Source organism: Phascolarctos cinereus, unplaced genomic scaffold (assembly GCF_003287225.1).
Source record: "Phascolarctos cinereus isolate Bilbo 61053 unplaced genomic scaffold, phaCin_HiC Scaffold_5;HRSCAF=322, whole genome shotgun sequence".
Taxonomy (NCBI): Eukaryota; Metazoa; Chordata; class Mammalia; order Diprotodontia; family Phascolarctidae; genus Phascolarctos; species Phascolarctos cinereus.
In genome coordinates this window covers 91792582-91805403 of record NW_027555958.1, presented here as the reverse complement: position 1 = coordinate 91805403, position 12822 = coordinate 91792582, and the positions used below count along the sequence as shown (strand labels likewise).

General features: G+C 37.8%; 1 protein-coding gene across 1 annotated transcript in view; it reads left to right on the top strand.

Annotated features, from left to right (window-relative positions):
• The window catches only part of IGF2R (insulin like growth factor 2 receptor), a 148652-nt gene extending 142062 nt beyond the window's left edge, over positions 1-6590 (top strand). The window contains exons 46-48 of the mRNA XM_020986735.2: positions 3006-3155; positions 4062-4131; positions 4764-6590. Coding sequence (XP_020842394.1) covers positions 3006-3155; positions 4062-4131; positions 4764-5180 — 637 coding nt within the window. The 3' untranslated portion in view covers positions 5181-6590. The remainder of the gene's footprint in view (positions 1-3005; positions 3156-4061; positions 4132-4763) is intronic.
• The last annotated feature ends 6232 nt before the right edge of the window (positions 6591-12822 follow it).

The following is a 12822-nucleotide window of genomic DNA, read 5'->3' as shown; positions in this document are numbered from 1 at the left end:
GTTTTCTAATTTTTCATCTTTTGGATTTGTTCTACTGTGTCGTGATTTCTCTAAAGTCACTATCTTCCAATTGCTCTATTCTAATTTTTAAGGAAGTATTTTCTTCAGTAACTTTTGGACTTCCTTTTCCATTTGGCCAATTTTGCTTTTTAGGGCATTCTTCTCCTCATTGACTTTTTGGACCTCTTTTGCCATTTGGGTTAGGCTTTTTTTAAGGTGTTATTTTCTTCAGTATTTTTTGGGTCTCCTTTAGCAAGCTGTTGACTTGTTTTTCATGATTTTCTTGCATCACTCTCATTTCTCTTCCCAGTCTACTTCTCTTACTTGCTTCTCAAAATCCCTTTTGAGCTCTTCCAAGGCCTGGGACTGATTCATATTTTTCTTGGAGGCTTTGGATGTGGGAGCTTTGACTTTGTTGTCTTCTTTTGGTTGTATGTTTGATCTTCTTTGTCATCAAAGTAAGATAATCTAGTCTGACTCTTTTTGCGAGGTTTGCTCATGATCCCAGCCAGCTACTTGAGTTTTAAACTCTTTGTTAAGGTAAGAGTCAGCTTCCAGTGTGGAGAATGTACTGTCCCAAGCTTCAGGGGTTTGTAAAGGTGTTTTCAGAGATACTTGTAGGGACCTGTAAATTTTCAGTTCTTCCAAGGTGGTATGATAAGGATCGAGGTGTTTACTCTTTTCCTGGCCTGTGCTCTGGTCTTTGAGTGAGCAGCCACCAGCAGTCTTTTCTCTCTTGGAACTGTGAGGAGGGTTTCTTCTTCACCGCCACTACAAGCTCCGCCGCCACTACAAGCTCCGCCGCAACAGCGCTCCTCCTCACCCCAGCACCGCCACCCAAAACTGTGACCCAGATCCAAGCATGGGCAAAGCAAGAGATTCCTGCCTCAGCACCAGCAAAGAGATCCCTGCATCCCCCTCCGATCAGCCACTTGATTCCCCCTCAGTCGGTGGGCCGGAAGCTCAGGACGCAGCCATGCCCCTGCGCCTGCCCTCTCCTCCCGCCCTCTGCGCTCTGGAACTGGCTCAGACCTAGCTCCTCTCTCACCGCAAAAACAGACTTTTCCCACTGACCTTCTAAGTTGTCTTTGGCATTTGTGGATTGAGGAGTCTGGAAACCACCACAGCTGCCCGAGATTCAGTTCTCTGAGGCCTGCTCCAGGTTTGCTGCGGCCTGCGAGCCCACGACACACTGTGCTTCTCTCCCAGCCTGGCCCAATATGCCTTTTGGATCAACCATCCAGGATGTCTTGGGCTGGAAATTTGTTTTACTCTGTCTTTTTGTGGGTTCTGCTGCTTTAGAATTTGTTTAGAGCCATGTTTTTTACAGGTATTTGGAAGGGTTTGGGGGAGAGCTCAAGCAAGTCACTGCTTTCACGCCACCATCTTGGCTCTGCTTCTCCCCTCCCCCCCAATCCAAATGTTTTATACATGTAGCAGAGACACAGAAAGATCAAGTGATTTTATTTGGGAAGTAGAAGCAAGATTTGAATCTAGGTCTTCAGACTCCAAATTCAATGATCTTTTTACAATACCATATTTCTTATAGGAAATGGGGTTTTAAAAGAGTAATGAGTATGTGGATACCTGCTTTCTTTCAAGACTTCTTTCCTAACTGCTTCTAAACAGAGTTTCTGAACATACTTTGCTTTTAAAAATTAATTGTATAAAATTCTCCCTGTGTTGTAAACTGCAGTCTTTTGTGAGTTAGAGCCTCTTCATTGTGCTCTATTAATGCTGGCAGCAATAACTGCATAGATGACAAGAAATACCTTAGTACTTCGCTTTTTCTTTTGTTGAGGCTTTCCTTAAGTGTTTAACAGGGAGAGTACATTTCAACCCACAGATATGTGTTGCAGATTTTTAGATGGTAATTGTGTGGTCCTTGACTATAACATAATGGATTGATATTCCTGAGCCAAATTAGACTGCCTTTGGGGATAGGGCAATGCTGAGGGAAACTAGTCAGACATATATACATAATATCTACAAAGGAGACGTAAACATAGATAAGGATGATGCAAAATATAATGTGTTAAGAGCAAAGGACCTGTAGAAGCAAATTTGAGGAGGAAAAGAGGATGCTTTCATCTGGGAGGAGCTATGTACTATGTAAACTCTGCTTTGAAGACAGAAAAATATTTCAGCTGGGGTAGATGTGGAGGGAAATTAATTGTAAGCATGGGTGAAGGCCTGTGAACATGCACAGGGGCAAGAGATGACAAGTTAAGGCTGGGGACCAATTTGGTTAGAATATATGTGATGGATGGACTTGATTCAAATGAGTTCTGTTAGTTGAGGTTCAATTTTCACACAAAATGAAACAGTCATAGGTGATTCAGTGGTTAACAAAAGAGATTTACTTAGTTATAGCATAAAAAGACTGTTTGACCCAGGGTACTGAAGCATTTATCTTGGGTAGACATAATCCCCTTACCTCCATATGGAAATGTGTCTGGTCAGCAGGGCAAGGTACAGTGGCTGATATAGGGGCTCTGACTCCATGGCATACTTTTGGTGCTCTTCAGTGACCAAGAAACCCTCACATCAATGTGGCTAGATTTTATAAAGAAGCTTCTGCAAGAGAGATGCCTTGGCTCCCTGGAACAGTTAAGTCACTGGACTGGGTTTATGTTGCTTCTGAGAAAAAACTAACCTAACCCATGTGATAGAGGTAGGGGAAACCCTCCCTAGTAAATAACGGTCTTATCAAAATGTTAAAATGGCTATGGTGAGAAATGAGGAAAGAAAGGTAGGTGGAACTAGATAATGGAGAACCTTAAATGACAAAATAAGGAATTTGTATTTTATCCTACAGATAAGGGGAGCCTTTGAAGGTTTTTGAGCAAGGGAGTCACATGGTCAGGCTTGTGCTATCACTTGGATACAAAAATTTCCTTTAGGAATCAAAATGAAGCTGTTGGATGGAAATCCTTAGAGTAGATTTTTAAAAAGCAAAAAAAAAAATTATATTGAAGTGATGTCACTGTTTCTCTTCCTTCTAGGATGGAAGTTATTAATGATCAAGATGAAGATGTGCTGAATCACAAGGGTCTTTCTGGAAGAAGCCAGGCTGTTGGCGCAATTCTCAGCCTGCTTCTGGTGGTCCTTACTGCATGTCTCTTGATTATGTTACTATATAAAAAAGAAAGAAGGTAAGGAGAAAAGAATTGGGGAGAAGAAGGAAGAATGTATGATTTGGTTATTAGGTTTTGAGGTGAGAGCAGATGGCAAATAAAATTCCTGGTAACATTCATATAGGAATGTAGTAGGAGCATCAGAGCTTTAAAATCTCTCTGGGCTGTTGACATGTATACAAAAATCCTTAAAATTTAAGATAATAGATTCTGTAGTTTCTATGATGAGGGTGTGCTGATATCAACTCAGCAAAGCCAGAAATGGTTGATGTGAAGAACTTTAGAAGCTGGACACTGTTGAGTCTGATTCACATCCCATTGTAGCTGTTGGTATCCTGCATGTTGAAAGTGATACCTTTATGAACTACTTTCTTTAAATAGACCATTTTTCCAATCCATTTTCAGGTTTTTCAGTTATCTCATCTGCATGTCTAAGCCTTTCTAAACAAATAGCTTTTTGTTCAGATGGTTGTATGAGGTCTAGAAAAATGGGAAATCAGCACCTATTCAGTGATTAAAGGTTGTTGTGAGGATCAAATGAGATAGCATATTGAAAAACTCTTTGCAAACTTCCAAGCATTATCCAAATGCTATTATTTTAAAACTATTTCTTGCTTGAAAATCTTTAAAAAAAACTATTACAATTTTTTAAAAGAAAGAAATACCTAGCAACATAGCCCTAGGACTCAAAGAAATTGTATTTGAAGATAATGCAAGTATAAAATTGTAGTAAATACATTTGATAATGACATTGCTGTCATATGCCCCGTCCTTTGAGGGATTAACACAAAGCTGGGACCAGAACCTAGGTCTCCTGGATACTATTCCTTTAGTCATTCTACCACACTATTCTGCTATTTCTTTTAAGAATAAAGAGAAGTTATTAATTTACTCTTACCATCACAACTATGTATTTTTCCACAGGGAAACTGTCATGCATAGAATAAGCAACTGCTGTAAGAGAAGTTCCAATGTGTCTTACAAATACACTAAGGTAATTTTCTAGACTACCATGAATAGAACTTTAGATTCTCAGATTTGGACACTTAAAGAAATTCTTCTTTCTCTAGTTTAATGGTACTTTATCCTACCCTCTTCTTCCCTCAATACTATACATACTTGTTATCCTAAATTATATTTTTTGCTGAAAAAGAAAACTACTGTAAGATAGGTTCCTGATGTATAGATCAGAACGTGCATATTTTGACTTCAGGGATCCACGCAAGCCCTCCAGGTACTTCTGGCTTGGGCAAGAATAAAGCAGACAAGTTGTGAAAGGTGCTTTTCTCTTTTTCTTTCCCAAGTGATGCAAAAGGCTTGTTCAGTTGATGAATGTTTTGTTCAGACATTGCTGTGAGCTTTAGGCCAAAGTGCCCCAACTCTAACTTGTGCTGGTCACACTGGCCTGCTCTGACCCAGCCTTTAGTACAAAGGGGCCAAGTCTTGCCCTTGCCCAAGAACTTCTGCCTCCTCCTCCCAGTTAGTAATGACCAGAGCTAGAAGAATAGCATAGGAAGGAAGTGAGTCTGACACTGAGAACACTTTATCCAATGTTGGGGGAGGAATGCTAGAATTGTAAACAGGGTTTACATCGTATGTTCTTGCTATGCTGCTGTTTTTTGACAGGTAAACACAGAAGAAGAGGCAGATGAAAATGAAACAGAGTGGCTTATGGAAGAGATTCAGCTGTCAGCTTCAAGACCTGGAAAGGAAGGGCAAGAAAATGGCCACATTACCACCAAGTCTGTGAAATCAGATGCCCTAACTTCCCTGCATGCAGATGACCAGGACAGTGAAGATGAAGTCCTGACCATTCCTGATGTGAAAATTCATTTAGCGAGAGGTACACGGCCAGGAGGAACAGACAAGGTTAGAAATCTACAAAGGAAGACATTCAAGCATGGAAATGATGACACAATTGGTTTGCTTAAAGGGGAGAAGGAAAGAAAAGGAAAACCTAAGTCAGGACAGCAGAAAGCAATGGATTCTGCATATCCCATGTCATTTCATGATGACAGTGATGAAGATCTGCTCCATGTCTAAAACTCCCTCTCGTGCCTACAAGAGAAAATTTATTAGTGGGACAGAAAAGCATCTCCAACCAAATATGAAGACTTCACAACTTGATGCTTCTATAATTTTTGCCTTTAACAAGAACTCATTCAAAAGGGAAGAAGTTTTTGTGCTGGTGACGGGGAGAAGGAGAATGATGGCTCAGCTTATTCCTGTTTGTTTACAGGTGATGGAAAAGACATTGCCTAAGTTAGCCAGATAACGTTGGTACTCTGATTCCAGGGTTCTGTCCATGTCTGCATTTAGAAGCATAGCCATTAGAAGCTTATTAGCTCTTATTTAGTACAAATATACTCCCAAAAGGCAGGGTTTGATTTAAATGAAGGGGAAAAAAGCCCTGACTTTAGACCATTTAAGATACTTGATTATTAGCATTTTAATTCTCTCTCCACCCCCTATTTATTGACTTTGACTACTCAGGTTTGCTGAAATAACAGTAAAAAATTCTTCCTGCCGGCAGGGGGGTATTCTATTGATTCACCCATTGTAGGAGAAAGAAAAGGTGTTAATCCATATGCTGGGATGGTCTGAAGTAAAATTTTTGGACCTGGTGTATCATTTATCCCTTATGTTGAAATATTTCATTTCTGGACTTTGGATTTTTTTTTTTTAAGAAACAAAATGTTCTTTAGTTTCTTGGGTGCTTCAAAAGGTTCACATTCTGTATATGGCTTTAGCCAAAAACAGCTGCTGCTCTTTGCATGTTATTCTTGGTCCTGGTCATATGAAACAAATCTATCAGTATTTTGCTAGACTTCTGGTGAACCCAAACAACTGACCCAAAGATTGATTTCCTATGGAGTTGAGACTTGGTGCCATACCACAGAAAATAACCAGGTTTCTCAGGATTGTGGGTATAGGTCATCTCAGTATCATCTTCACTGTCTGTCTAATCCTATTTTTTAAAGAAAAAAAAAGAACTTTGTAAACCATTGGACCTACAGAAGCCTTAATTTGCACAATGTGTATCTTTATGGAACTAATTGCATGAAAAATGATGGGCCAAAATCTTATCAGTAGTATCATACTTCAAATCATCCTCTATTTGGAGGTCATAATTATTACTTATAGTGTTGCCTCTATAGAATGAAAATTATGGCATTCTTCCTCTAGCTCTTAACTCCTTTCTGGAAGTGTTTGTTGAATTATCTTCAGGGGGATTAACCTGATGTTGTAGAATTGTATATAGATATGTGGTATTCAAATTCTTAAAAACAAATAGAAAAAGCAAAGTCCCCTGGTTTGTACCTGGTTTGGCTGGCTTATTTGGTTTCAACATGAGTGTATTTTTAAAGGTTGATTTCTCTCCCCATTTTCCAATAAAATTTACTGTAATATAAATAAAGTATTCTGCAATTTCAATAAAAGATAAATTATTAATTGGGTACTGCAGTTTATTCCCCTTAGTGGAGAGAGAACTTCTAAAACTTTTATCTTTAAAGAAATATGGTTTTAAGATAGTGTGTTTTAAATGTAAAGTGTTCTGACTCTAACTTATATGAGTCTTGGTTTTCTTGATGCTATTTTCTCTGTAGAAGGGTACCAAATCCTAACAGACCTGATGAGCTCCCTTTTCTTCTTTCATTTCCATCTGATCCATGATAGTTCCAAGATAACAGATCTCTTTATGTTTCTAATTTCCCAAATGGTGACCTGGAATCCCAGACAAATAACAGTACAGTGGGGCTATCTCGAATTTAATAGAAGCAGTAATTAAAAATGAGTAACAGTAATATGAAGGAAAAGTTTCAAATGTAGGGTTTCTTTTTTTTTTTTTTTTTGGTCAAGGAGGAGACTTTTAAAATCAAGAGTGAGTATATTAACATTAAAGCAAAATTAATACAGAGTCTACTGAAAATTGACTCAAGTAAATTTTATTTTGAGACTATGCTATTTTTGATTTTATAAATCTTTAAAGGAGCTGTCATTCTAATTACTAACTTTGAGTATTACTACGATAAGCTTAGAATAGTGTTACATATTCAAATTATATGAAGAGTTAGTAACTGGAAAATGATAGAGGAAGGTGGGTAAAAATGTTATGTTTTTCTCTTCTTCTCTATAGCCAGCACTGGGGTAAATGCTTGAGTTGTATTTATGTTTGCAGATTACTTGAATTTTTTTCCCCTTTATGTTTCAGGTTAAGGGAAATATATATATATATATATATATATATATATATATATATATATATATATATACACACACATATATATATATACACACATACATATATATACACACATATATATATACGTATATATATATGTATATATATGTATATATATGTATATATGTGTGTATATATATGTATGTATGTATATATATATATATATATATATGTATGTATGTATGTATTAGATGCTTTTAATTTTATTTTTTATAGATACCTTCTGTTTTTATATCACATTTATTTCCGAATATATCCCTGGCTCTTCTTGCTCCCACTCATTAAGCCATCTTTTAAATAAAGGTTAAAAAAAGAAGAAAGGAAAAAAAGTTCAGCAAAACAAATGAATACCAGACCAGATCATTTCAAATATTGACTTTTCTAAGCTCATCTTCTCTATGCCCTAGGTTCTTATTATAGATTCTGAATCAGAGATAATTTACCCTTTGGCAAAAGATTGGAATGCCTTTTCTGCACATTTCTACTCTCCTGATTGATATTGTTTCACTTTTACCCAATGAATTTGTTTAGTTTGCGTAGATAAGAGAAACACAGTTTGATTAGATTAATTTAACCTTTAGAATCTCGTTAACGTTCATATACTTAGACAGCTCTCAGAGACTAGTAATCAGTGATTTAGTTCCTAATGGTCATTAAAGGCAAAGAGAAGAAAAGAACTAGTAATCAGTGATTTAGTTCCTAATAGTCATTAAAGGCAAAGGGAAGAAAAGAACTTTGGGATGTTATTCTTCTAGCTTTCAGGAATATTTACCTCAAGATGGAAAGATAACTTGAATTCAAAGGCTTAATCAACACAAGAGATCTAGGATGTGGTTTCTGGGTTGACATTTCAGTATTTTGTTCAAGGACTTAATAGAACAATTTTGCTTTATTAAGAAATTTTCGTATTTTATTTTTCCAACTTGTGATTTGTAAGAGGTTTGCTACATCCTTAAGTATGATTTTTATTGTCTTATTGTGAGTTCCCCTGTCCCCCAATCTACTTTTAATAAGGCTTTTGAGATAGTTTTCTGTGTTATAAAATGAGGCTATTACTATATATTCATTTGTTATTTCTATAGGACTTGGTGCTGCAGAAAATATCTAGAGATACTAAAGCAACAGCCTTGGTTATATGACTCATCCAGAGAACTGGAGGATAGGGCCAGTTACACTCCATCTTGTAGACAGAAGTCTTCTTACAAGTATTTTAAAGCAACTGAAGGTTCAATTGTATTTTCAGATTTTTAGAGAAATAAAAGGCTGGCCCCTTTCCAGACACAAACTGATTTAAGCAGGTTAGGGAATTATTGAGTTTGATTTATAAAGATTTTAAGGAAAAGTTGTTTTGAATCTTCCCCAGGGGCAAGATAGCTTTTTCTGGAGCTGTACTAGAGCTAAGCCTGGAGAGCTTGTAATGCCCAACCTATAGGTAGCTTTCTGGGAAGTTAGAAAAAAGCCAAGGGTCCCAGGTTTTTCCTGTATCTGTGAGCCAGTTCATAGGTCAGAGACAAGGGTACTCGAAAAAAGCCAAAGCTGAGCCATAGGGGAAAGGCTGTTTGTTTTACTTTAAATTTTTTTCTATATTATTTCGGTATAACTATGAGAAGTGTAGTAGAGATAGTTATGTGGCTATTTTAGTTTATTTCTTTAGAAAAAGCAATTAAATATATTTTTAAGCAAATACTATAATCAGTAAAGAAGCATTCATTAAACATTTATTATGTGGCAGGTACCATGTTAGTTCCAGAGAATATAAAGACAAAAATGGCAACCTCTGCTCCCAATGGCTTTATGTTTTATCAGGGGAGACATCATAAATTCATAAATATATACTGTATGTATGAAATAAATTCAAAGGAGCTTGAGGAAAGAGACCGAGGGTTCAGCGAAGACCTCATGTTGAAGGCAATATGAGCTGAGCTTTGAAAGAAGTGAGAGATTCTAAGAGGCAGAGGTGAGGAGAGAGTACACTCCAGATATGAATGCAAAGGTAGATTTAAAAAGAGGCTATTTAGTAAGAGAAGCAGCATATAATGTATGGCAAAGAATGCTACACCGGGAGGTCTAATCCCAGTTCAGTCATTAACCTGGTGTATGACCTTGTAGGATAAGGCAAACTTCGGAAGCCTAAATTTTCTTTAATGACAGAATTAACTACATAATCTGTAACATCTTCCACCTCTAAATGTCTCTAATTGTGTAACTGACACTTGTCCTAATTCAATGTCATAAAAAAAATAAACCAACTACTTCATTTGACTATGATCTTGAGCAGGGTACTTTTGACTTTCTTGAATTTGTTTCCCCTTATGTAAAATGGCAATACCCTGGGGCTAGGTGGCACAGTGGATTGAGTATTGGGTCTGGAGTTAGGAAGATCTTAGTTCAGATCCAGCCTCAGATTCTTGCTGTGTGTGGAGGAGAGTAAAATGTAAAAAGACTGGAAAGATAGGCAGGGGCCAGATTGTGAAGGACTTGTGAGAATGTGACCCAGCCTTTTATTTTTGATCCTGGTGGTAACAGGGATAACTCATTGGAGTTTATTTGGTAGGTGGTAACATGGTCAGAGCTGCACTATAGGAAAATCACTTTGGCAGCTGAGTGGAAAATGGATGGGGGTAGGGAGAGATGTGAGGGAGAGAGACCAACCAGAAAGCTATGGTAGTAAAGACAAGATGATGGCTGTGTGAATAAAGAGAGGGGAAAATATTCAGGAGATGTGAAGGCAGAAACAATCAGATGTGGCAACAGATTTGTGAGGGTAAGAGAAAAGTCAAGGATGATACTGAAGTTGTGATTGTGAATTGGCTAGAAAGATAGTGGTGCCCTTCTTAGTGTTAGGAAAGTTGAGAAGAGTCAAGGGCCCGGGAGGGAAAGCCAATGTTTTGAACATGTTCAGTTTGAGATGCATATGAGGCATCCAGGCTGAGGTGTCCAAAATAGTGGGGGTTTTTTTTTTTGTGAGACTGGAACTCGAGAGAAGTTAGGACTAGATGTATAGATCTAAGGATCATCTGCATAAATATGATAATTGAACTCATAACAGAGAAGAGAGTCAAGGATAGGGCCTTTGGGGACATCCATGGTTAGTGGGCATGACCTGAACGAAGATCCAGTGAAGGAAATTGAGAAGGAGCCACCAGAAAGGTGGAAGCACCAGGAGAGAACAGTGTCACAAAAATGTAGAGCCTCAGAGAGCGTACCTAGGAGAAAAGAGGATTTTAACAGTGTCAAGGGCTACAGAGAGGTCAAGAAAGGTGAAAACTGAATAGAAGAACATTAGGTCAGCAATTAAGAGATCATTGGTGATTGTCTATTATTTTCAGCACTTAGTCAAGGTAAGCAGATGCAAAAGGAAAATCACACGATTGATCTTTGTTTCGGATAAGCCTAAAGAAAATGAATTTTGCATTCCTGAACCACTGAGGGTCATGCATTCCTGTTGGATGTAGAGCACCGTGTAAAATAACATGAGTAATAAATAGAAAATGCAGGTGGTTTTTTGAAGCATAACTCACATTTATATAATACTTTAAAGTTTACAAAGAGCTACGCCTGCAGGAGAGGAAAGACCAGACATGAATCGATCCCTATTCTAAACTATCCTACAATTGGCTGACAGAGTATTTTTCCTGAAGTGTAGGTCACGTGCCTTTTCAATAAACCAAAGGCTCCCTGTTATCTCCATGATCAAATATCAAATGCTCTTTGGCATTTAAAGCCCTTCATAGTGTGCAGCCTATCCACCATTCCTCTCTTACTAAAACTTCCCTCCACATACCCTTCCATTCAGCCAACTTCTCACATGAGGTGCTCCATCTGTCATATCCATGCCTTTGTATTAAATGTTCCTAGGCCCAGAATGTTCTCTCTCCTCATCTCTACCTTTTAGAATCCCTAACTTCCTTAAAGACACCTCAAACTTCCACCTAATGCAGAAAGCCTTTCTCAAGCCCCACAGGCATCTAGAGCCTTTCCTTCTAAGGCTACTTGGTAGAGACTTTGTATATGTATATTACATGTAGCTGTTTACTGATGTGTTGTATCCCCAATTAGAATGTAAGCTGCTGCTTGAATGGTACTATTTTTGACTTTCTTTGTATCTCTAGCACTTAGAAGAGTGCCTGGCGCATACTGAGCTCTTAATAAATGCTTGTTACATGTCGTCATTTATTGTTTTTGTTTTTCAGCGATGACTGACTCATTGTCACCTCATTTGGGGTTTTCTTGGCAAATACTCATCAAGTGATTTGCCTTTTCCTTCTCCAGCTCATTTTAAAGATTAGGAAACTGAGGCAAATGGGGTTAAGTGACTTATCCAGGGTCACACAGCTAGTAAGTGTCTAAGGTTAAATTTGAACACAGGTCCACTTGATTCCAGGCCTGGCGCTCTATACACTGTACCACCTGACTGTTCTACTTGTTACATAATAAGCTCTTAATAAATGTTTGATTGATTAGATGGAAAGCTTAGCCAAGTTGAGAGCATTCCAAGGAGTGGGAAAAGCATGGTGACCTGTGCAAAACAGGGGAAGGAACAACATATATAGGACCATAGGAATGGAACTGGCTAGAGAGGGTTTGCATTTGGTAGTAGAGTTATAATGGAGACTTTGAGAAGAGGAGAATGACATCTCTTGGCAATTCTCATAACACTGGCTAAAGTGTTGACTTTACTGTTTTTTTTTCCAGTTATTCTGCTTTTTTCCCAGAATGTGCTTATCTACCTTTCCATTAGCTCAACTTGTGGGAATAAGACCAAGAAATTAAAACAAAACAACAACAAAAGCAAAGAAAAATGGCTTCACTTTTGCAGTTTGCTGATCTTGAATCAATAATTTGTCCGGACAAATCTACATGTAAATAAATGTTGGCAAGTTGCTTGGTCTGCAAAGGTGTGGTTAGGAAGGATAACTCTTGGAATGCTGTATCAATCAATCCAGCATTTATTATGCTTCCTTTTTTAAAGCACAAGAGTTTACAAATACAATGAATGAAAAATCCATACTCTTAATAAAATTATCTTCTAATGTTGGAGGCAAGTACTATGTGCTAAATAAATATCAGAACATATTCAAATAAATACAAAGTAGTTTGGGGGAAAGGGCACTAGCAATTGGAGGACCAGGAAGGGCATAAGTAGAAGTCAGTGCTTGAGCAGCCTTTCCACCATTGAAAGGCATGAGGATGATAGATGGCGGTCATGTGCAAAAGAGAGAACAGGCCAGTTTGGTTGCATCACAGAGTACAAAAAAAGAGTACTTTTATGTTATATGTTCAATCCTAGAATCATCAGGGAGTTACTGAAGTTTAGTGACAGATTTGTGCTTAAGGAAAATTGCTTTAGCAGCAGCACTTAAGTTAGACTGGAGTGGTCAGAGTCTTAAGGCAGGGAGACCAATTGGGAGGGTGTTGCAACAATATATGCTGGAGGTAATA